The sequence below is a fragment of the Giraffa tippelskirchi genome, chromosome 2 (genome assembly GCF_054371585.1).
Source record: "Giraffa tippelskirchi isolate mGirTip1 chromosome 2, T2T-mGirTip1v1.2.pri, whole genome shotgun sequence".
Lineage (NCBI taxonomy): Eukaryota > Metazoa > Chordata > Mammalia > Artiodactyla > Giraffidae > Giraffa > Giraffa tippelskirchi.
The window spans coordinates 226,063,009-226,089,058 of NC_137276.1; the positions used below are offsets into that span (position 1 = coordinate 226,063,009).

Genomic DNA, 26,050 nt, shown 5'->3' on the forward strand with positions numbered 1-26,050 from the left:
GGCTGCTTCCGGTCTGAAGCGCTGAGGGGTGAGGCTGTGACGCATCGCTGACGCGAGACTGTCGGCTGCCGGTTTTTTGGTTTTCAGGACTGAGGAATCGGGGAAAGTGTCCGTACTTCTACATGCGGGTTGATTCGGATCCCCAAATCTAGTGTGTCTGGCGCGGCTGACGCGACGCTCCCCAAACTGTCGTCATTCACTGTCCAGCAAAATTCTTATTAAAGGCAGTCGTGGGCGGCGCTGTTTATTCCCAAACAAGGCGGCAGATCCAGGGTCACTGCTGTCATGGAGCTTATAGTCAGTGAAAGTGACAAAAAGAAAGCAAACATAAACGGATAAGGCAAATTTTTTTAAAAAGTAAAAAAATAAAACATAGGATGGTCATGGAATGTCTTAAAAGGATGGGTAACATTGCACTGAGTCCTTGCTCACGAGGCGCTGGCAAAGCTATGAAAACAGTGCAAGGCCCCCACCCCTGGCTGTCTCCTTGGAAGGGCCGTTGCCGAATACGAATTGATTTGAATTTTACGAGCACCTGCCACTCCGCATACCTGAAACTTTGACTCCCTGCGTTGAATCTGTATCCCTGAAGTTCCCGGGCAGAGGGAAGAAAGTGTGAGACTAGGCCTGGGAATGCGGCAAGCCCACCCGGAGCCTCATGTGAAGACCGCCAGAAAGATACTAGATAGAAGGAGGACGGCGCCCAGGGGGCAGATGTGTTTTCGTCTCTAGTACTGTCGGGGCAGGGATCACCCAGACCCTGGAACATGCAGTACTGGTCAGACTGGCAAATGTCTTTTACCCAGAGGGAGAAAGGGGTCTACTGGGTTCACCTACCTCCTGACTGCTGGCTGTAAGATCCTCCTATTTTCTCCTGAATCCAACCAAGTATCCATCAGGCCACTCCTGCTTATAAAACTTTCTTTATATATAGCTTTCTAGGTAGTGAGAACCATTTATCCACACACTCGTGTATTACAGACAGGGTCTCCGGGTATAATTTTTAATAAATGTAAAAGGAATGAAAAGAATAGAAAACCCATGTTTGTACCGATCATCCAGTTCTGTTTAAGTATGTACTTACTAACTTTACATTGTTGTTACTGTTTAGGTGCTAAGTCGTGTCTGTAACCCCATGGATTGTACCCCACCAGCCTATGTCCAAGGGATTCTCCAGGCAAGAACACTGGAGTGGGTGGCCATTTCCTTCTCCAGGGGATCTTCCCACCCCAGGGATTGAACTTGGGTCTCTGATTTGGTAGACAGATTCTTTACCACTGGGCCAATATGGAAACCCATTAACGACATTGTCACAGATCGAACATTTGCACCGTGTTTAATCTTTGTCAGCACTGATATTTGCCTTTGTAGTCCTCTTTATTCTTACATTGCATTCCTTTCTGTGTTTTCTTAAGGTCCTTTTCTGTGTGAGAACACAGGCCATGTCATACAAATTTTGTGTGTCACTTTTCTTCATTGTAGTTTAAGTGATCATAAATCATGCCAAAGCCTATTGTCTTGTCACCCAAGTGGGTTCTGAATTTAAAGACAAATATGACATCTGTACCTATGTACTTTGGCTTATTATCTCTATATATTTTAGGTACTGTTTCCTTTCTAGGGTAAAGGGCATCTTATGAGCATTTGTATCTGCTGAAGCAATCCATTAGTGATAAACACTCTGGTACAGATAATTAATGGGGCATTCATGTTGGTGCTAGATATCAGGCAACCAGAGAGGAAAAGAAAATTTTTACTGTACTGAAAAAAAATTGTTTTAATACCATTAACACACATATGTGGGACTTCACCCATGGCTCAGCAGGTAAAGAATCTGTCTGCAATGCAGGAGATCCAGGAGATGTGGATTTGATCCTGGGTCAGGAAGATTCCCATGGAGAAAGAAATGGCAACCCACTCCAGTATTCTTGCCTGGAAAATCCCATGGCCTGGTGCTACAGTCCATAGGGTCACAAAGAGTCGTAAACAACTGAGGGACTGAGCATACATACATAACACACATATGTATCCCTAACAGATAGAGAACGTTGTTTGGTATGTTTTAAATTTGATATAACTAGTGTTATACTGTATTACTTTGTACTTTGCTTTATGGCTCCATAATGAAATTTACTAATATTTCATTTACTTATTTTCACTGCTACATAGTATTCCACCAGAAATATGTCACTCCATTCCCTTCTTGATGGTAAGTTTCTTTCTAGTTTTCACCATTACAAACAATGCGCATTCCTACTCCACCTGTCCTAGAATTTCTCTCCGTGTCAAATTTGTTGTGATAGAATATATGAACCTTACTGGACATTATTTATATATTTTTTAAATTAATTAATCATTTTTTGGCTGTGCTGGGTCTTTGTTGCTACTCGAAAGCTTTCTCTAGCTGTGGTGCATTGGCTTCTCGTGGTGGAGGCTTCTCTTGTTGCATAGCATGGGCTCTAATGCTCAGGCTCAGCAGTTGGGGTGTATGAGCTTAGTTGCTTGGTGACATGTGGAATCTTCCCAGACCAGGGATCAAACCCATGTCCCCCTGCATTGGCAGGTGGATTCTTAACCACTGGACCACCAGGGAAGTCCTACTGGATGTTATTTAATTGTTCTCTAGAATTGATGCGTCAGTTTGCCCTCTCACCAACAATGTATGAGTTCCCATTTTTCCATGTTTGATATCTTGATGTGGTCAGACATTTTTTCTAACATTAATAAAGTGGCATTTTGCTATATACATGAGTTTGGTTTTCCTGTGTCAGTCACTCATGCTGATAATTGTGGACCTGCAGGGCTCAGGATCTGGCTATAAATCATGTGGAGAGGCTGAAAGATAAGCTATAGACAGAGAAATATATTTACAAACCACATATTCAACAGAGGTGGAGTCTCGAGAATATATAAAGAGCCCTCAAAACATGATAGTTAAAAAACAATCTATTTAGAAAATGGGCAAAAGACACATATTTCACAAAAAAAGGCATCAGATGGCAAATAAGCACATGAAAACATGTTTACCATTATTAGCTCTTAGGGTAAAGACAAAGCCACGATGAAATTCAGGCAACGATATCAAAAACTGGGTCACTCATAAGTTGCTGACGCAAATGTAAAATGTTTCGGTCATTCTAGAAGAAAATTTGGCAGCTTTTTAAAAATCCAAGCATGCAACCACTCTATGACCCAGCACGTACCCCTGGTCATTTATCCCAGAGAAATGAAAACTTAACGTTCACATAAAAACCTGAGAAGAGTGTTCAGAGCAGCTTCGTTTATAATAGTCCCAAACTGGAAACACCCCAAATGTCCTTCAGTGGATGAATAAATGGTTAAACCAATTGTGGTACATCCATACCGTGGAATACTAGATAACAATAAAAAGGAACAAACTATTGATACACACAATCCAGATGAATCTCCAGAGAACTGTGCTGAGTAAAAAAGTCAATCCCAAAAGGTTACACATACACGAATCCACTTATGTAACATTCTTGAAGTGGCAAAATTACAGTGAATATGGAGAACAGAATCTATTATGGAGAATAGATTAGTGGTTGCCAGAAGTTAAGGACACAGGAGAAGGGCATGGGATGGGAGAGAAGTGGGGAAAAGGCAACATGTAGGATCTTCAGGGAGATGGGATCACCTTTTGTATCAGCGTTAAAAGTCCTGCCTGTGGTACTGTACTTGCCACTGATGGAAACTGGGTAAAGGATACCTGGGATCTCTCTGTATTATTTCTTACAACTGCATGTTGTTTAGTTGCTATGCTGTGCCCGACTCTTTGTGACGCCATGCACTGTAGCCTGCCAGGCTCCTCTGCACAGGGGATTTCCCAGGCAAGAATTCTGGAGTGGGTAGCCATTTCCTTCTCCAGGGGATCTTCCTGACCCAGGGATCAAGCCTGTGTCTCCTGCGTTGGCAGGTGGGTTCTTTACTATCTGAGCCACCATGGAAGCCCATACAAATCTACAGTTACCTTAAAATAAAAAGTTTTTAGAAAGCCTATTATTCTGTATCTGTAACTTCTTAATCAGAGATTAATGAACATAACTGAATTATTTAAGAATCAAGGTTATTGTTTTAAACAGCAATCTGAAAAAAAGGCAATACTCACAGGAACAGCAGCCTCAGTCTCTTACTTTGGATCTTTTAAGGTGGTCTCTTCTTTTCCCCTCTGCTCCCCCCACCCCCCATCCCCCAGCTGTTTCTCTTGCTGTGGGTCAGAAAAGCATCATTCATGCCTCCTGTGTTATTTTCAAGCCAGAAAGATTGTGAATGAGGGCCTCTCTTACAGAATAAGCACATGACTTCTTAATGATGATTAGTAATCTGAGAACAGCTTCTTACTTTCAGCAGAAGTATCACATAGAGACAGGACGAGATGGTTGGATGGCATCACCGACTTATGGACGTGAGTTTGAGCAAGTTCTGGGAGACGGTAAGGACAGGGAGGCCTGGTGTGCTGTAATACATGGGGTCGCAAAGAGTTGGACATGACTGAGCGACTGAACAACAGCAACAATCACACAGAAATAAAATGGATGAGAATAACATCTTGAATTAAAATACCTGATTTGAAAAAAAAAAAAACCTGATTTGACAATAAGAATTAATCCTCAAACATCACCAAACTCGTCTATGTAAAGTTAAAGGAAAATGGCTGTGAAAAATTCTTCCCTTTTGAGCAAAGCAGTCAGTATGGTAAAGACAGGTATATTTATTTCATATGACAGCACATTTCACAGGATATGTTCAGTGTTTATATGCCACTGACTTTAATACTGTACTCCTATAAAGTATATAGTTATAAATATTGTGTGCCACATAAGCAATAAAATTCTTACATATAAACAGCAATCTACTATAGAGAACAAAGAAGTCACAAAGAGATCTTAGTGTCTAGTTTCTGCTCTGCTTTTAACAGAACTGGTAAATATTTTAATAATATGCAGAATAATGGCTAGTTATTTGCAGCCTACCTTTAACTGTCATAACTTTGTGCACTTTTTCAGCAACTTGCCAAGTATCAACAGAATTTCCTGATAAAGGCTGAGCTGCTGCTTGATATGTATATTTTAGACAGTAGTTTCTATTCAATAGGAAACACTGCTCACAGAACTGCAGTCGCACTAAAGTTTATAATGAGTTATTTTCCTAACGGAGAGCAAATACCATACACACTAATCACACAGATGTTAAAGCCACAGTTTCAACAAGTTAATTCACATTTTGAAGCACATTGCTTATAGTAATACTGCTGTTTAAAATATACTACTGCTGAAATGATTAGAACCCCCAAAAAGCATAATATAAAACTCACGAGAGTTATTTCTAACAGCAAGTCCTGGCTGTTAACAGAGAGAGAATTACTTTTATAAATATAGTATTCTGATAACATTTGAGCATTTAGAAAAGTGTTTTTTCCTAATAGATTTGCTTTATGTGGTTAAGTGTGATGCAGCTTGCTGTGCTTTTTTACATCTTATGTATTCTTAGCCGTGAACTCCATTTTCTGATATTCCCCCAATGCACACGTTTAAAGGCTAAATGTGGACAACGGAATTCAGGTGACATTTACAACTCTTTGTATAAAAGGAATGCTAATATAGTGGGTAAAGGTGATTTCAAACTGACAACAAAACAACTATTGCTCCAGGAATTTTCTGATTGGGATTCCTCAATGATATCAAAATACTACATTCTGTATAAATTATGAATGTCTTCATAAAATTAATCAAAGCGGGATCAGCTGCATACTGGCAATGCAGGAGACAAAATCCACAGCTAATTTGAGGTGTAGCCTCTAAGAATGTAAAGCAGCATCACAGATGGGGCGAGAGAACACACAAGGTAGATTCCAGTTCAGTGCCCCCCCGGGGTGGGGGGCTGCCCTGCTCACCAGCTAGAGAAGCGAGGAGGCCCACGGGGCCTCGGACACCTTCGTGGACCTTTAACTCTCATTTACTTCTCACTGAACTTGGTGGCATGTGCCTTCCTGACATCTGTGGCCAGCATGCTTTTTTGAAAGGGCAGGAGGACCGGTCCACACGAAAGACAGTGACCACACAATATGCTGCTTCCGGCTGTAAGAAGTTCCTCTCCCAGAAAAGCAGGCAGAGGTGTGGGAGCAGAGTGACAAGGGGGTGTGTGGTGTGTGTGTCAGAAGGGGTGGGTGCGCAATGGGGGCAAATTCTGGTTCCGTCGTGAGATTACTCTAGTTTTGCAAAGGAAAGATAATGGAAACGTCCAAATTTCATTTTTAGCCATCCATTTGATTATGTGGAAAAGAGAACTCTGTTACAACTTTTAGGTAAAATTTGGTCTGACTTATATGCTAGAATTTAAGTGATGCATTTTACCAGTATGTAAGTGTATACATTTGTGTGTTTGTGTGTGTATACACTTTTTTTTTTTTAAGCAATGTTTTTCTAAATTCTGTTTCAGTATACCTTTGACGGCTCTTTGGTAAATACTTATAAATACCAATTGTTAACAAGTAGGAAAGGGCTGGTAGCAATGTCAGCTAGAAGTTGTTTGGGCTTTTTGAGATGCTTTGAAGGAGACTGACGAAGAATTTCTGAATGAGGACTGTTTTCTAAAGTAGCTTCAAGCACTTTTTATGGCTTCTACTCTCTCTTATTTATCCAAACAGAAACACACCAAAATTCCAGTTAATAATGAGAAAGAGTTTTCCTTATTTCTGATATACACATATTCCAACTCTGTACACATTAAATAGTGGTATTTCATGACAACATCAGTGCACTTAACAATTACTTATTGCACATCATGAATAACGAATGCCCAAATCTTTTGGCCCTACCCCGCCAAAACTAAAGGGACAACTGATCTCTAATGTGTGATGCTATCTTTCTGTAAAGTCTAGCGTGGGTGATGCCTTAGAGGCCAGGGCTGTGAGAGGGTCTGCGGGAGGGGTGGTGCCAGATGGGAGCAGAGGGACAGGCGGTGGGGGTGGTCTTCTTGCTGGCAACACACAGAAAGACACATTGGTACTTCTACTCCAGTCATCACCAAGCGTCACCTTGGAGCCAGAAGACAAACTCGGCTGCTTACCCAGTAATACGTCTGGACGCGTGGACCCTGACTTCCCTGTCACACCAAAGTCCTCTTCCTCCTCGAAGGTTACCCATCCTTTGGGGTTGCTGACTGTTAGTGCAGGTGGGCCCTGTGGATCAAAACTGTCCTTAAACCCATCCAGGGAGGATGACGGCTTGCTACTTTTCTGACCCAGAGGCCTCAGCGAAGACAATGGACTCTGAGCAACAGGCTCTTCTTTGGAGAACCATGAAGTGGCCTCTGATTCTTGAGACTCAGCTCGAAAGGGGTTTCTGGGAGCGGCGGTCCTGTCGGTGAAAGGATTTGTGCTGCTTGAGCTTGGGATGAATGGGTTTGGGGAACATTGCGTGTTTTCCTGGGATTTACTCCGGGCTGGAATTGGAGGCATTGTCGGCATGCAGCTTACAGAACTCAGAGTGTTCGTGTTACTTGGGGTTGCAGAAGGCAACGGCATCAACCCCCTCGGGTTTGGGGTGTGAACAGATGGCTGAGCCTTTGAAACAGCAAGCAGGTTCAATGACAGGTCTTCAAATGGGTCACTCTTTAATGGCGAGTCCAGTCTGACAGAGGAGACTCCGTTTGTTTTCACCTGGGAAAGAGAGAGCCCACTGAATAATCAGAACAAACAAAAAGCGACACCGTTACTTTGAATGCCCCCTCTGTTTCCTGTCTCAATTATTCTTCATTCTGAGGGGGTCAAGTATACATACTCAGAAAATAAAAAAAGTAGCTTGGTGTAGTCTGTTACTCTGGTGGTTAAACAGGTACCACAAAATAAATATTCTTTAAAAAAACTCCCTGCTAAATAAGTTCTTTTATAAATACAGCTTATTTTATCCATGCAAGTATTGATATGTAAAATGGAGAATTGCACTGAATTAGCAGGTGAGTTTGGTTCATGCCCAGTTCTATCAGATAATCACATGAACTTAAGAAACGCACATTCAATTCAAAGTTTATGCTAAATCGCTATGAATAAACTTCCAACACCCATCTGTGATGATGATGTGGTTTCCTTGTTTTCTAAAATATATTTTCATTGAGAGTTAATGTTACTATGGAAATTCAACTTTATGGATAAAAATTAATTTTATTAGTATATCTGTATTCATAAGCTGAAGACAATGCATAGTTTCCTTTTCCACTTGTAGAATAAAATTTTCAAAGCATTCTTTGCCTTTTAATGTCAGCTCTCCTTTGTAGAATAAATTCTGAATAATGTGACAATATTTTTTAATTGTCCTTCCTCATCTTGTAAAAATATTCCAAAATAGATAGGTTTATTAATAACTAACCGCAATGATTCTTTAAAACTGGATGGGGTGGTGTGGGGGGAGGAATCCCATTTCTATCTGGGATAGTAATTCTTCAACCAAAACAAAGCTATGCGTGACAGAGCTGGCTGTGAATGGTTACTGGCAGGAGGAGGGGTCAGACTTACTTCATAGTCATGAAAAATCCGTCCAGTGTGCCCAGTTCACAAAGGAGCTGGCTGGAGAGGAACCCAGCTGTGGTACTGGGCATAGGCTACTTTCCTAAGGGAAACAGAACTGAAGCTTGGCTGTATGAGAGAAGTAGCTAGCTTATCAGGAACTACATTTTAATTAAAACAAAATAAAACAAAAATCACTCTACATAATTATTAAAACTAGGTGGACGACTTGGATATTTATGCCAAATTAAAGACAAGAAAAAAACAGGAGAGGGAGAAATTTATTTAGCTCAAGACTTGCAATGTACAAAATGGAGTGTGACCCAAAATTAATTCAGGTCATTATTAAAGCAAGTAACTAAACATTCATAAGATATGTTGAAAAAAAGAGCGGCAGTCTCTATAAAACACTGTTTTGTTGTTCCTGTTTTAGTTGCTAAGTCATATCTGACTCTGCGACCCCACGAGATGACTACAGACTCTAGCCCACTAGGCTCCTTTGTCCATGGGATTTACCAGGTAAGAAAACTGGAGTGGGTTGCCATTCCCTTCTCCAGGGAATTTTCCCGACCCAGGGATCGAACCTGTGTCGTCTTCTTTAGCAGGCAGATTCTTTATCACTGAGCCACCTGGGAAACTCCAATAAAACAAACATCATTGAATCTTATTAAACAGTAACTTGGTGCTTAAGAATAGGGAAGGCTAATTCCCCTTCGATCCAGTGGTTAGGACTCAGTGCTTTCACTGCCAGGGCCTGGGTTCAATCCCTGGTCAGGGAACAGAGACCCCACAAGCCACATGGAGCGGCAAAAAAAAAAAAAAAAAAAGGAATAAGGAAGGCTGCTCATTTGCAAAAGGAAACAGTGTGGATAACTTCTTATGTGAATCACTCTCTAGGACCTATTTTATTCGACTGATCTAGAGTATACTTTATAATTGAGTAAACAAGTTTTATTTTTCTTCAAACTTAATATGACAATAAATTCGTACAAAATTAAAGAGCAGACATGTTATGGATTCTCAACTGTATTCTAAGTGTATTATAGTACTTGAGAGACAAATTTACTATAGACACTGTAAAATTATAATTAGCTATATATTACCAATAATGACTGGGTTATTTATGATTCATATGACAAAACAGAAGCACGTGAATGGGTTTTGGCCCCAATTCTCCCATGGTAGACAGAAGAGTCCACAACACAGACATTATAGGTAGGAAGTTTATGCTTTGTACAGCTTAGAATAATAGGCCTTTGCACTTTTAAATATCTTTATTTTCATATATTAACAAATTTTTCTTTCAAAATAGGTTAATTTAATAGAAACATGATCATTTTGCCCAATGAGATCTGAAATTATAATGAGAGCCACATCATCATTCATTACATTAGAATGAATTTCTATATATCTAAGCAGTATTTATGATGACTTGACATTAATGACGATGGTATTTTTACAGAGAAGGGTGTTGGAAAGGCCCTTAAATAATCCTGCTATATATAATGTTAACTTTCATCTTTGTAAATCATTAATTCTTCCTTAACAAAAAAAAAATCACGCTACTAGTCATTTTTTTTAATTTCCCAAAAGAAATCTAAGAAAAAAATTGAATTTTGTACTTACATAATTATGCCATTGTTAAAACCAAGACCTAATCTGGTTTTGCCAAATATACTTTCATATATCTAAGGCTTACCTTCTTGAAGTTATACTTTTTAGTCTTGTTAATTTTTGTAAAAAAAGCACAATAATGGGAAAGCATTAGCAAGAACAACTAAAATGGTTCCTAAGAATTCAAAATACTAAGAAAAAAAGCAGGTTTTATGGTATGATAACAGAATTTATTAATGTGGACAGGTGGTTTTTAAAAATGGGTGAAAATTTAGATGTATAAAGCAAAAGATTCATACATCTAATGTGCTAAGACAGATGAGAAGCACATATAAGATTGAGAAATAATCCGATACCTGTTACCCTGATGGTTGCTCCTGCTTTGAGAAATGAAACACAGACATCAAGGGAAAGAGTTAGGAGGACAATCTGAGACCAACCAGCAACCCTAACGATTCAGTCTTCAAAACACTTTCAGGTTTATATTATGTACAAAACCCAAGAGCAGTGAGATCTGCAGGTCACAGTATAAGATCAAGAGACAATAAAATGTATCGCTGTAATAGGGCTCAGGATTTAATTTTGTCTGAGGTGGATTACTAACTAGTTCAAAGTAGTCATTCCAAAAATAATATTCCAAATACATTACTGGAGCACTGAAATATTTTCAGCAGGCCATGGATGAAATGTTTGTGTTCCCCCTGATTCGTATGCGGAAATCCCAACCTCCTTTTGTGATGGTATTTGGAGACGTGGCCTCTGGGAGGTGACTGGGGTTAGATGAGGTCATGAGAGTGGGCCCCTCTTGATGGGACTAGCGCCCTTAGGAGGAGACACACCAGAGGGCTTGCTCTTTCCTCCCTTGTGCAAGCACCAAGGAAAGGCCATGGGGGCACAGGAGAAGAGACCCCAGCAGAACCCAACCATGCTGGCATCCTGATCTCGGGCTTCTAGCCTCCAGAACTTGAGAAGACAAATTTCTACTGCCTGAGTCACCCAGTTCATGGTATTTTGTTAAGGCAGCCCAAGGTTAGGACACAGCCTTAAGACAGCCTATGGGTTTATCATGATTAGAGAAACTGTACAAAATGGCACCACTTTGCACAAAAGTGAAAACTGGCATTTATTTTAACATGGTCAGGATCCAGTATTTATCTATCACTCAAATTTTCTGAAGGGTGATACTAAAGATGAAATCACAATCTTTCTATAATATAGTAGCAGTACTTTAAAAAACTACAGTATTTTTAAGAAATAGTTTGAACAAATCTTCCCCAATATTTAAAGCTTACCTTATTTTAAAATACCAAAACTCACTTAGACAGTTTAGAGAGACACCATTCTAAAATAAACTATTTTATAAATAATATATTTATTATATATTTGTATTACACAAAATGTGTTTCTACAAAACATGAGACTCCTGAATTTAACCTTTCTTGATAATCCTGATGCATTAGTTTTGGAAGAGTTGGATAAAAAGTGGGAATGGGTTTATACTAAGATGCAAGGGGATGGTATTAAATTGATTCAGAAAGCTGAGATTTTTTTTTTTCTTTTTTGGCTGTGCTGTGCGGCATGCAGGATCTTAGTTCCCTGACCAGGGATCAAACCCATGCCCTCTGCATTGGGAGCACGGGGTCTTAACCATTGGACTGCCAGGGAACTCCTGAGATTTTCTACTTGGTCTCTTCTTCACTATCAGCTATCACTTCAATAGTATAGCTGTGATGCTCTTACTTTACTTCCCATTGGATTCCTGACTTCTGGTTTTCAGCTGATAATCAGATGACTAAGACATTGAAAGTCAGATAAGTGGGGCATTTTTACATTTTCTAAAGGATATATAACATATATAATCATTTGAATTAGAAGAATCTTTTATATATAGAATTATAGAATCAAAGAACTTAAATAGTAATAACAAGTAAAGCTGGGTCATGTGTGTTTCTGTGTTTTAAATACCTTGTATGTTTTTGGCAGAATTAATAAAGACTTGTAAAAATTACTAAGTGTTCAATTCTAAGACTGTTTCATATTATTACCAAAATATCAAAATGTGAGTTATTTTACTAACTTACCCTTTTCAAGTTATAGCCATTATAGAAGAATTTTTAAAACTTTAGATGTTTATTATTTTTTGAATAGGCATTATTTTTATGGTTCAAAATTAAAAAGGCACAAAAGGTAAAATGCCTCCCTCTCTTTCTGCCTGTAAGCTCCCAGGAGGAAACCAAGCTCTTTGTGATCTTTCACAAAGGCAGTCTACACATGAACAAGACCTCCACTCCCCAGAAAAGTGTGTCTGTGTATATAATGTGTAGAGGGATTTGATATCAATGACTGAGGCAAAAAAAGGGCTTAAAACAAACACCTTTCACAGTTTTGATGAGCAGAATATAAGAGTCAAGAATACAATCTACTAATCACACACAAAGCACAGGCTCGCTGTGCTTCGTCACCAAATTACCATACCCATTCCAATGAAAATCAGAAAGCAAAACAGGGGAAAATGACCTAAGCAGATGATACATGGCAGTCATGGAATATTCATCCTATACTATTTGTGTCATAAGATGACTTTCTACTGAGAACTGCAATCTTCCTTGACAATGTGTTCTTTCTGAAGTTGTTCAGAGTACCACACCTACTTTCAATACTGAAAACATTTTATAGAGTTTTAGGAATTAGGGTTCATGTTTACTGTGGAAATCATGATCACTTTCTGTCCTAAAACTGTAGTAATACAAAGCTCTAAGATGGCTTCTTTGAAAGTTTCCTGCCCTCCAATTACACTAAAAAAAAATAAATAAATACAATACTACACCTTACAAGAAAATGAAAAGAAAAAATCATCATGCACTAAAAGTAGATTGGCACAGAGAAAATAATGGACATTTATTATTTGAAGGACTTCTATAATTACCATATATCTTCAGCATCCTCAACTATAGAATACTTTTTGGTGTTAATTAGCTTAAGAGAACATTATTCTCAATTATATATCCACCTTAGCTTTTTTAAAAATGTGACCAATAGTCTAATAAGTAAGTGCTAATTGCTAACAATATTCATATTGTTTCAAGATTCGTATTTACTTTATAATCTGTTTTTCACTATGAAGAAGCGTAAGAAACTGCTAACTTCTGCCAACTAGCTGGACATACTCACAAATCTGTAAAAATCAATGCAAACTATTATTATAAACATGTTTAAGGGACATCACCAGTGTAACATTTCTGTATTTTAGACTATTCCAAAATAAAAGCAGACTTCACTTCTTTGGCCTTGATGGCATTTTCAAGTTAAAACTTTTCGATAAAATTCAATATGAGGCTAGACAACAGAAATATAAAGATAAACCTTATACTAAAGATAAACCTTATTTTAATGATTTTACTGAGATGCATATAATAAAAACTAAGTAAAACAGCCTCCAAGTAAAACAATTCAACTTGCATGAATATTCTTGTGTTGAAACAACTTTGTGTATATACACACCAGAAGGCTTTCCAATGTGAGATCACTCTGGGATAACAAAAGTCCCTGTGACCCTGTGATTTCCACCCACCAAGGCAATGGCACTATTTTCTGTATGACACTCATGAGAACATTATTTTGATGGCTTTTACTTTGGTGAATAAGCCTACTGCTGCATGCCTGAAACATCTAAATGGATCTAGTAGTGTCTGAAACTGTTAAGAGATCCCCAAGAAAGCCCAGTGTTGGCTCCATCACAGAAAAGAGCTAACTGCAGCATCAGGAGAAATAGGATTATTGGAAATTTACTGCCAACGGCCAGGGATTGACCTGACTGCCTTTCTGTCCAGGAGGTAAAGGCCAAAACTAACCTAACAGCTGTGAATAAAAAGAAACTAAATTATTACTGTCCACTCTAATTAAGTATCCAAAGTAAATTACACACAGAAAAACCAAAAAAATCACCTACGCTTTAAACAAGGTAAAACAGCCTGGGAGCCACTTGGAAGTTTTAGGGAAAAGAGCCTTTAGGAAAGAGTCTTTAGGGCAAGAGCCCTAATCTAGGGTCACTCTCTGAGAACCCTTGATCCAGACAACAGGTTGGACAAACAAACAAAAAACCCAAACGCTAAAACAGCCAAACGTGCGTTTGTTGTGTGACGAGCCTGAGGTATCAAATGATAGTCACTAGTTGATGTCATATCTAAACACGCTATTACCAGCAAATGACAAAATTTTTAAAAAAATCAAATCTTAGGTGTTTTTTTCTGAAGCTAATAATTAAAATAAGTATGTTCAAAGACTACAGCAAGGGCATCAAATATGCCTCAGTGGAAAAAAAAAAATGGAAAAACAAAACAAAAAATAAGCAAAAGCCCTCACACACACACACACAAATCCAGATGATCTTTCTCCCAGCTGGAAGGACTTACCTGCGGCTGCGCTGGAGGTTCAGAAGGCAAGCTGTGGGATGACCTGCTCCGAGGGGGTGGCTGCGGGGGTGTTTCCAGGCTGGGCTGCGGGGCAGCCTGGGGCAGAGGTGCGGCCACCGGGATGAGAGGCTCCTGCATCTTCTGAACAGGTGGTGGCAGAGAAGGCGGCACAGGAAGGGCAGCCTGAGGCTTCAGGGGTTCGGGAAGAAGAGCTGGCCCTAAAGAAAGTCATTTCCAGATGTTAGGCGTTCTCTGGAACACCGAGCTTATCCTTCCTTTCGGGAAATGGTAGGAGATTCCAATCCCGGTCCTGACCACCCCCGGCCCCGAGTAGCCTCCTTTATTATGGCATACAGAAAGACAGTGAAAAAACAAAAAGAGAGAGAGAGGAAGAAGGCTACCTCAATTTGAGTAAGTTGTATAAAGTGAGAGACTGCAGAAAGAAGAAAGAAAAGAAGTGGAAGGGAGGGATACAGAACGGCACTGCCATTTAGACTACGGGTCTACCTTTCAGAACTTCTGAGGGTTTGCTTTGGCTTTCAGGAGTCAGTCTTCCAGCAGACACCCGTGCATGGCTCTGGGGGGCACTGATGACTCCAGCACGGGGCGGAATAATCTAAAGATGGGAAACGAAAACCACTGAGACGTCTACCTTATCTGCAACAGGTAAGACTTGGCGAAAATATTTTGTTTGTGCATCTCTTATCATTTCCTCAACCTCTTGTCATTTTAAGGGCTCTATTTATTGCCATAGAGTCGTAAGTTTCATTTTTTTTTTATTACTGATTAACTTTTATTGGTACATAGTTACTTTATAATGTTGCATTGGTTTCTACTGTTGAGCAAAATGAATCAGTCGTACATATATATATATATCCCCTCTCTTTTGGAGCTCCCTCCCATTCAGGTCATCACAGTGAGGTAAGTAGAACTCTCTGTGCTATACAGTAGTTTCTCATTAATCATCTATTTTATACATAGTATCAACAGTATATATATATTGATACATACACATACACATGTATGTGTCAACCCGAATCTCCCAATTCCTCCCCTGCCCCTTGGTATCTGCACATTTGTTCTCTATGTCTGTGTCTCTATTACTGCTTTGCAAATAAGATCATCTATATTATTTATCTACAATCCACATATATGGGTTAACATACAATATTGTTTCTCTCTTTCTGACTTACTTCACTCTGTATGATACTTTCTATCTAGGTCCATCCACGTCTCTACAAATGACCCAATTTTGTTCCGTAAGTTTCAAAAATCTTCCTTTTTATTTTTCACTGTTTACTATGTGCCAGGCACTGTGTTAACTAAGCACTGGGTAGGTATTTACATTTCAATGTCCAAATGGCCCTGGGGGGTAAGGTATTATTTTATCATCTCTAATTTAAATGAAAATGAAGAAATGTATACAACTGTCCCAAAGCCATAGAGTTAGAAAATAAAGCCAGGAGCCGAACTCAGGGCCCATGTTTTTTACCCTGTACGATGCTGCCTTAGTGGGATGATTTTACAGGTCATGAGGAGACAGAGCGGGACATACACTGTGGAACTAAGAGGCTTACCAAAAACTACACTGAGGCTGTTTTTCTTTTTTAAACAGAGGTTAAAAACTCTGGAATGGCTAACTCAATGTGCTGAAATACATATGCTGGAAGATACACTGGGGAAATAACGTCCTTTTGTATCTTCACATGTTTGCTGAAGGCTTTAAGCACTCCGTACCTTCTTATTTTTTTTTATAAACTGGAGGATAATTGCCTCTACCATACATCAGTATGAATCAGCCACACGGAGGTATATGTCCCCTCCCTCCTACACCTCCCTCCCATGCCCCACCCTCTCCCAGCCTTCTAAGTTGTCACACAGCACAGGATTGAGCTCCCTGACTCCCACTTGCTATCTATTTTACATACGGTAATATATACGTTTCCATACTATTCTTTCAATTAGTCCCACCCTCTCCTGCCCTCGCTGTGTCCAAGTCTGCTCTCTAGGTCTGTGTCTCCACTGCCGCCCTGCAAACAGGTTCATCAGTACCATCTTTCTAGATTTCATGTGCATGCATAAGCAAAAGTTACGAAGGTAATCACACAAAATCCTGACTTTCCTTCCCTATTCTTACAATATTAAGTAAGCAAAGTACTCGGTGGGAAGTGGTAGAGTTGGTGGATAACAATTTCTCCTTTTTGGGAAAAAAAAAACCAAAAAACAGGGGAGTGGATAATGGCTATTTTAGGGATATTCCACAGACACTTTACTTTGGAGCATAATATTATATATAGAAAAAGGCCTTCAGGTTGGCTACAAGACAAAAAAACAAAATATCTCTATCCTAGAAATCTTATGAGAATTTCTTAGAATCTTGAAGTAGTTTCAGTAGCAGAAGTTTCTTCATTTCCAGGTATAGTCACAGTTCCCAGGATTCAACTGGTGGCCCCCCAATAACCCCAGGCTCCACCAGACTGACACTGGTTTCTCTTTCCTTCTTCTTTGAATTACTTATTCTATCCCAGAGGAAATTTTCATGCGGGTGAATAATAGAATAATTTTGTGTATAACAAAACACGGATAAACACACAGAAAACCACAGACTTACAACGCAGGGAGAAACCCTGCAACGCCATCTGCTCTCCTGTGGTTAAACCTTTAGAACTGGTTTTAATTGACAGACTATCATAAACGGGCCTCCTGAAATCTAATTTTAAAATCCTTCTGGACTTCCCTGGCGGTCCAGAGTTAAGACTTGTGCTTCCACTGCAGGGAGTGCAGGTTCAATCCCTGGTTGGAGAACTAAGGCCCCGCATGCCTTGAGGTGCGGCAAAAATAAATAAGGAAATAAAAGTAAAATAAAATCTTTCTGATTGAAGAATGACTTTACCTCATCAATTACTCAGATAATGTCATAATAAGTTGTCCTAGTACATCACTTCCCCATATACTTCAAGATTCTAAGATATTTATTTAGTGACTGTAATCACTTAACTGTACCACTTTTATTCAAATAATGAAGGATGTTTTTACTTCTGAAGAGGATATTAGAATACCGTTCAAGTTGAAGGTGGGGCTGCCCTGGTGGCTCAGTGGTAAAGAATCTGCCTCTCAATGCAGGAGAAGCGGGTTTGATCCCTGGGTTGGGGAGATCCCCCGGAGAAGGAAATGGCAACCCACTCCAGTAATCTTACCAGGGAAATTTCATAGACATAGGAGCCTGATGGGCTACAGTCCGTGGGGTTGCAAAGAGTCGGACACAGCTCAGCGAGTAAACACACACACACACACACACACACACACACAACTCAGAGAGTAAACACACAGACACACGAAGGTACCTTGAAGAGCATCAAGTGTAATTCCCCCAGTTTAGAATTGAGGAAATTGGAGTCTTAATGGGCCCATGATTTCTTCAAGGTAACACATTTGAGTAGCAAGTTGGGACCCAGAACCTAGACCTCCTGGCTCGCAAGCGAGGTGCTGCCTACCGGTCTGGCTGCACTGTATCCAGCAAGTCCTGGGCCTGGCAGTCCGGCTTGAGGTGGAGGCTGGCTGCGTCCTGGAACAAAGACATCGCACCATTTAGTTCAGGTTTTTGTTTTTGTTTTTTCTTTAAAGAAAGAAACAAGAAACCATGTACTTATATCCAAACTGTCTATTCATGGTCCAGTTTTAAGGTTAAGTAGCTGAATTCGAGCGTTTACCTAGATTATCTCTCCGTGTCGTTCCAGGGCTTTTGGGCGCTTTGAAGCAGGAAGGAAAAAAAAATTAGCCATAAGTAAACAATCAAGCCATATTGTATAATATTAGCTAGCTGTTCTCTTTCATTACCAGCAGAAATGGGGGCACAAGATGGAAAAAGAAAAACAAACTATTCTGCTTTAGAAATGCTGGAGGGTATTATCAGCCCTTTAGAAAATACACTCAAAAGAGAAAAATTTAGACTACTGAGAGTGACATTTATGGGAGAAGTTGGCAGTTGGTCTGATACCTCATTTGGAAGGTAACTTTCCTAACAGAGCTCTTTCCTGTGAACCCTGAAAACACATGGTCAGTTTGGGGGAACAGTCACAAGATGTGGCCCCACTGCTTCCCAGAGCTTGGTGGACTCACGGCTCCAGGACCAACAGACCCGCACTTTCCGAGTCACACAAGACACCAAACAGCACTGTTTTAGGGCTTCATGCTGTGGACGTCAGTACGGATGAGGACTCTTACAATGAGATCTTTTGGATTTCTACAGAAAAACCCTATCATTAAGGTAGAAGGCGGGCACTACTTATTACAATATCTGCCTTATACAAGACAGCTTTGAGATACTGCTCAAACTCATTAGAAATGTAGGAAAAGACTGAAATGAAATAAACTACTTTTGGGGCCAAAAGGAGTAGGAGACACTATTAAAGTCAGCATCTCAGATTTCTTCTTTTTGAAAGGAAATTCAAGTGTAATTGTTATATGAAACCCATCAGCCTTTTAATAACTGTAATCTTAATGAATGACTTTCAGTTTTAATAGCCTTTTAAGCAAATTTACTCAGCATATTTATGTTATCTGAAGTTAATAAAAAAAGAATACTATATCCTTAGACCAAATTAACAAGGTTTAATTATTAATTTTTAAAACTTCAGAGTTAGTATAGTACATTTCTAAACATTTGATTTATTCTGAAAAGAATTTTGAAGGCATTCTTCTTAAAATAATAGTGCACATTAATTTCACATCTTAAGTGTATATGAAATATATATACACAGAACAGCTCAAAACAACATTAAGAATTGCAGAGAAAGTAAATGGACAACCATCGGAAACTACACAACACAGAATGAAAAGAGAAAACATACGAAGTTACAAGATATACATAAGGAGGGGGAGGGGGAGTTTACAGTTGGACCATGAAAAGATTTGGTATGTCTTTAAACACCGGAGAGGCTGACATTTAGGAATAAAACGAGAGATCCATTTCTAGGATGCAAACGTCTAGTTACCTTCCATCTCTCGCCTAGCTACCCCCGGACTGGGAGGGGCTCCAACACCTTTTTAGAGAGAGAACAGAAGCTGTGTATTGTTCAGGGCCCATAGCACACTGGGAAAGGCAGGCACACAAAACGGTTTCTGAGTTAAACTTCCTTTTGCAAAAAAAAGTTCTTTCACTGCTTCAAATTTCTTCAAAGATATCTGTATAAGCCAAAGTGCCTCTAGATGCCTGGCCCAAATCTGATTCTGGCCCTTCCTTCAGTTAGAATCGAAAGGAGAGAATAGTTTTCTTTTTATATCTGACATCATGGGAGGATTCCCTGGAGAAGGAATGGCAACCCACTCCAGTATTCTTGCCTGGAGAATCCCACGGACAGAGGAGCCTGGTGGGCTACAGACCATGGGGTTGCAAAGAGTAGGTCACAACTGAGTGACTAACACTTTCACTTTTTCACTAGTGGTAGGGAATTTGAAAATATGTATAATGAAAGTCTTTGCTTTTTAATCATCTCATTCTTTATATTCAGAATTAAACCACTAATAAAAGCTCCAATATTTGCCAGTCATAAAGGAAAAAAAAAACCTGAAAGTTCCAATTTCATTTTAAATCTCCATGAGACTGTGTTAGTCCCTCCGAAGTTAATTTTCAATGCATTATTTAAAAGAAAAAAGAACTCTAAAAGTACTATAATTACTTTCAGCTTATTGCCTTCAAGCAGTTATTGGTTTATAGGGTTTATATGCTGCGAACACTGCCTACAAAAGAATTATGAAGAGAAGCAATTTTTTAAAAACTACATCAGATTTCTAAGTAAGTCACTGAGTTGCTAATATGTATAGCTTTTCACAAATTTCTTTAAAATTTTTATTTTTCTACAGATTGGTTTCCTAATTAAAGGCGAAGGTAAATAAAATCTTCCATGAAGCTATAAATCAAAGCACAAGTCTGAAATGGGAAAAATCAATGTTTTCTTTAAGTCAGTGGAAAAGTTATCCTCCTGTAGTATCTTACAGAAGCTTTGGTGCTGAAAGAACTTTGCTACCCTTATTATACAAAGTCGTTAAAATCTGCACACAGCAAAGTCAATCTGTGATAGCATATGAGTCAGTCAGCAATGTCCTTAGGCAGCTAGAGCAGGAGGAGACCAGCTGCATGTGCCCAGTGAGCCTTAATGATATTAAAACTGGCTTAGTAAAAGCTCTTCTGTGGGACTGAGCTATCCTGCCTCAGCCTTTCCTGAGAACTAGATTAAATCAACTTGTCAAATGTATACCTCCAGCTGAGCTTTGTGAGAGTCTTCATGTAAAACAAGTAAACTACGAAGTGACCCATGTGTTAAGAAGAATTTCTTTACCGAAATATATAAGAGACTTGTTCTTCTATTTTAAAAATGAGGCATGAATGTTATGACAAGTTATGATAAAGTCATGCAAAATGTAAGCTATATTTCAGATAATTATGATAACTTTAAATTGCATTGCATAGGACATTTTGCTAATTCACAGGCTACTGGCAAGATGATGTACTAGAGTTCTAATATAATCCAATATAATCAAATCCTTGGGAAACCACCTATCTTCATTGTGTCTGACTCACTTAATCTTTATAACCGAATTGACTATATTTATTAATAAAAAGTATGTCAGGCCTTAAGTAATTCAACTGTGTTTATCTGGGAAATGGAAGCTCTTGTTAATTCTAATAATATTTACTAATAAAATCAAGCTCTAATCTTTTACCAGAAATATAATGAAAGTTTGGAGTTATTTTTAAGTTGGCATACAAATATCATTCATTTTGGCTTTTATGAAACAAACCTAAAATGTCATTGAGTTACAGGGCTCAAACTCCAAAAAAAGTTAATGAACCAAGATCCATACATTATAACAAATATAAACGTTTACCTCCAAATTCTTTTCTAGCAGGTGCAGGACTCCTAGCCCCTTATAGTTCGTAAGAGAATGTGCAGCAAAAAGGAAATGACATTAAATAAAGAATTGAAATGTCAAAGATTTACTATAGTTTCCAAGATGTCAAATATCATGTCGAGACTACATATTCATATCTTGGTGCTATAAAAAAGCTATTATGTAATGCAAATACTTCTAACAGAAACAACACTATACTTATTTTAAAAGAACATTTAAACAAATATATAAAACTGTATAGTAAACAGCAAGATGTATGTTCTTCAGTTCTAATTGTGCATTAAAAATCTTTTTTTCATTTTTAACTAATCATGCATTTTACAGAAATCAGTACAACCACATCAAATTAGCAAAAACAAAACAAATGTTTCCTGCACACTTGTAAGAGGTCAGCTCTGAAAACATGTTACAGGAATCTAGCTGTTCTGTCACGCCTACGCCGTTTGTTAGAGAAAAGCTAACTAAGGAAGTAGCACCAGTGACAGAAAACTTTTAAAATCTAGAAACAAGCATTTCAAAAACATGCAAAACATTTTTCAGCAGAGTGGTGAAATCTAGCAGAGATGGAAATACAAGGATTTGTTACCTGAAGGTGGAGGCGGTCGTTGTGGGGGAGCTGGACGTGTGGGAGGAGCAACTGGGCGGGGAGGGGGAGGCCGCTTGGGTTCCAGGGTCTGGGAAGAATCTTTCTGCTGCAGCTGTGTTGCCAGCAGAGTGTCAACAGGAGAATCTACCAGAAAAAAAGTACCTTAGGTAAGAGGATCAGGTTCCAAGGGACGAGCATACAGGTACTTTCTACAGGCATATGATAAATTATTTTGCTAACCTTCTAAATTTGTACTACAGAGGAATGACACACATTTTTAGTATCAATAACACATGCAGCTGTGCTATTATTACCTTACCCTTTGGTACTACGGGAGCAATCAGGTTTCTCTCTGCGGACTTCTTACCCAGGCCCCTGGTGCTGAAAAGGGATTTACTGAGCAGCCCTAACAAGATGGCATCAAGTACTGTGTGAGTTAGGTCATCTGCAATCCGATCTGCTGGCCAGGAGAGAGAAGAAAAAGCAAAGGGAGCCTCTTCTCTCTATGCCTTGACTTATCCTGAATTTACTGAAGGAAGCCCGTCCTCTGAGGGCTTCCCTCCTGGCTCAGTGGTAAAGAATCCACCCACCAATGCAGGTGATGCAAGTTTGATCCCTGAATCAGGAAGAGCTCCTGAAGAAGGAAATGGCAACCCACTCCCATATTCTTGCCTGGGAAATCCCATGGACAGAGGAGCCTGGCGGGCTACAATCCATGGGGTCGCAAAAGAGTCAGATATAACTCAGTGACTATTTAACAACAGTCCTCTAAGAGTAGCAAGGGGGAGCTTGAGAAACTGCTGAAATGAAAGGTATTTTTCAAGGATACTGGTTAGTGTGGAACAGTGACTGAACTGTGTGATGTAACAACTTCCAGAGAAAAACCTTCTGACTTTGGAGGAGTCATGACTATCAAGTTGAATTCAAAATACTTGTTTTGTCTCTTTCTGCTTCTTATTATAATGTAGGTAGTGTACAGATAGTTAAGCCCAAAGAGTTATGGGTTCTGACCATAATGATTAAAAATCGTCAGTGATAAGCCATGGACAAACCTGCCACATAGAGAAAGGATGAAGTAAAGTTCTCATCTAGTGATAGCAATGAACTTCCTCTTCACTTAGAACTTCATCTACAAAGTTTCCTCTTTTGTACGCACAGGAAACATGCTACACTTTAGCCTATGGATGTGAAAGTTAAGCAAAAATAGCTCTCCAAAGGAGATCCGAAGGCATCGGAGGTTTAACCATCTAAAATCAAACGCATCAGCCTGGGAAGTCATACAAAACTTGAAATAAAACACATACTTTGTGAAGCTGGGGGCCCGGGCGTTCTTGACGGAGCTCGACTTGGTCTCATTGGGAGGGAAGGCACGGGCCCCTCCGATATGGTAGGTGACTGGCAGGGACTGGTCCGGGGTGAAGAACCGGGGGAAGTGCCAAGGCCAGAACTGGAAGACGGCTGGAGATGCTGAGGAAGGATCTCCTCTACCTCAGCACTATAGTCATCCACATCACCTGAGAAAATGCAAGGTTGGCCACGTTACCATCACGTTAACTTTCTCAGAGATTTCTTTCCCCCTAGTCTAGGCTTAAGGGGTTAAATACATAAAATAAACACCTTAACATAATGATACTGCAAACACGTATAAGTTAAGCATGTGGGCACATATAAAGAGTTTATATGCATACAACTAAAATTAGTGCAAATGCTCTCGTAGAAAATGTAATTAAAGATAGTCCCCTGGGCTTCCCAGGTAGTCTAGCGGTGAAGAATCTGCCTGCCAATGCAGACGGACATGGGCTCAATCCCTAGTCTGGGAAGATCCCACATGCCACAAATACTGAAGCCTGTGTATCACAGTGAGAGTAGCCCTTGCTCACCACAGCTAGAGAAAGCCTGTCCGCAGCAACCAAGACCCATCACATCCATTAATTAATTAAATTATTTAAAAAAAGATAGTCACAGGGGACATAGTAATACCTATGGCTGATCAATGCCGACATTGGCAGAAACCAGCACAATACTATAAAGCAATTATCTTTCAATTAAAAATAAACACATTTAATAATAACAATTTTTAAAAAGATAGTCTCTTGTCTCAGAGCAACAGGAGGCCCAGTGGTGGCTAACATCTGGAGATGGGTTGACTCCATAGCTTTCAATGCACGCTGAGCGGCACTCTCAGTGCTGGCTGAGTTGGACGCTCCCTGCCCTCCCTCCAAACCTGCCTTCTAGATCTATGGAACCACCCCCTCCGCAGTGCCCTCAACTCAGGTCAGGCCCTCAGGGCAGACACAGTCACACACCCTTCCCCAGGAAGTCTCTTCCTACTTGGTGCCCTGGGTGCCCCCACCTGACACGTAACCCTCTCTGCTTTAATTAAACAGGCAGGAGTTGGTTCTCCCCTGAGGTCTCCTCACCTCTGTTTTCCACAGGATCGGGAAGTGGTGTCAGGGAGCCCCATGCCACCTGATTGCAATTCCAAAACTTTAATCTTCCAACCCTGAACAAAAAGGCCTCTTTATTTCTTGGAGGCTGTGCCGTCAGGAATTTATGTAACACTCTCAACCCCTGTTTGCCGCCATAATCTCCAACCTCTACCCTTTCGGTCACTTGAATCCATTCATCGAGGACCAAGGAGAGAGGAAGATGGTAAGTTGGGTCCCACCATCTTTCTGGGTGACAGTGAAGCTGCTGTGGATGATGCACCAACAATCAGACACTTTGCCCTGCTGACGTACTCCTCTACTCCACACTCGCGTGCCCCTCGGAACCACAGTGCCTTGAAACAATAAACTCAAAACACTTCCCTCTGACCACCTTCCAGCCTCTCAGTCTTGCCCTTGGCTACTCTTTCCCCTGTTCTGACTCTACCAGGACCCAGGACTTTGATCCCTCTTCTTTTGGCCCCTACTGGATTTTGCAGCTGTCCCTGCAGCTGTCTTCACATCCTCTGGTTCCTCACCTCAGCCATCCCCTCCTGCACTATTCTTCGGTCGCCTCTGCATCAATTCTGCAGTCTAATCTCTCCATAACCGCAGACGGGCTGCTGGGTGCTGCAGACAGAGACAACGGCGTGGTCCTGAGGACTGCAGCCGTGTTAACTCTGTGGATTCAGCCTCATCTGGGCTCCCATGGCCTCCTGGCCAACCCACAGTTTCCTGGCCGGCTTCCCATCTGACTGCTTCTCAGGAGCTTTATCTTGAACCTTCTCAACTCTCCTGAAACCCTGTGCTGCCCCCTCCTTAAACTTCACAGAGAAAAGGGAAGTCCTAAGGTGGGAATCCCTCTCTTCAACAACCTGCCCCCCAGCTGTAACCTAACCATGAGGCCGACACTCAGATACCTATGGATGGGAAGGGTGGGTTCTGCCCGCCCCCGTTCGCCCTGCCCCTCCCCAGCAGCGTCAGCCCTTTCTATCAGGATTAAGTTCCTCAAAGCGTGTCCACTTCAAAACAACACTTCAGGGAGCAACTGCCTTCATCTCTCTTTCTCCCGCCTCAGACAAACTTCTGTCGAGAGTTGTCTATAGACACTTTCTGCACTTCCTCGTCTTCCATCTACACCCCGATTTACCACCATCTGGCTTCTTCACTCCACTGAAATCACACTCCTGACTGTCGCCAACAGCTTCCTCCCCTGGTTCCAAGCCCAAAGGGCAAGCTGTGGTGCTCACTTCTTCTCACCCTGCGACAGAGGACACTACAGATCACTCTTCCTTGTCATCTTTTCCTCACTTGGTCTTTAAGCGCTATATTCTCCTGGCTCTCTGACATTTCTAGTCATTTCTTCTGTTTTTCCTTTTATGGGCAGCCTTCTTCTGCTTGTCCTTCAAAGTCTACGTTTCAGTTCCATCCCAGGATGGTCCTCTCCCATCTCTCTATCAGGTTTCTGGCCAAGCAAATCCAAACGCAGGGCCTTACCTATCATCAAAGCTGCCTCGTGGGCCTGGAGCTCTCTGCTGAGTGCCAGGCCCACATGCCCACAGCCTACTTCTGGACCCGA

The 26,050-nt window shown here is 40.4% G+C and overlaps 1 protein-coding gene across 32 annotated transcripts in view; it reads right to left on the minus strand.

The window, feature by feature from the left end:
- Positions 1-6,683: 6,683 nt before the first annotated feature.
- Positions 6,684-26,050, minus strand: part of SYNJ1 (synaptojanin 1) — a 94,729-nt gene continuing 75,362 nt past the window's right edge. For 15 of the 32 annotated variants that reach the window (XM_081558505.1, XM_081558484.1, XM_081558495.1 and 12 more), the window contains 6 exons: positions 23,350-23,559; positions 22,046-22,189; positions 18,042-18,112; positions 15,055-15,163; positions 14,548-14,765; positions 6,684-7,678 (listed from right to left, as the gene is read on the minus strand). In XM_081558505.1, coding sequence (XP_081414631.1) covers positions 6,878-7,678; positions 14,548-14,765; positions 15,055-15,163; positions 18,042-18,112; positions 22,046-22,189; positions 23,350-23,559 — 1,553 coding nt within the window. In that variant the 3' untranslated portion in view covers positions 6,684-6,877. Of the gene's footprint in view, positions 7,679-14,547; positions 14,766-15,054; positions 15,164-18,041; positions 18,113-18,257; positions 18,297-19,541; positions 19,590-21,435; positions 21,475-22,045; positions 22,190-23,349; positions 23,560-26,050 lie in introns of all 32 variants that reach the window. The other 17 variants (XM_081558462.1, XM_081558451.1, XM_081558444.1 and 14 more) reach the window with 3 other exon arrangements.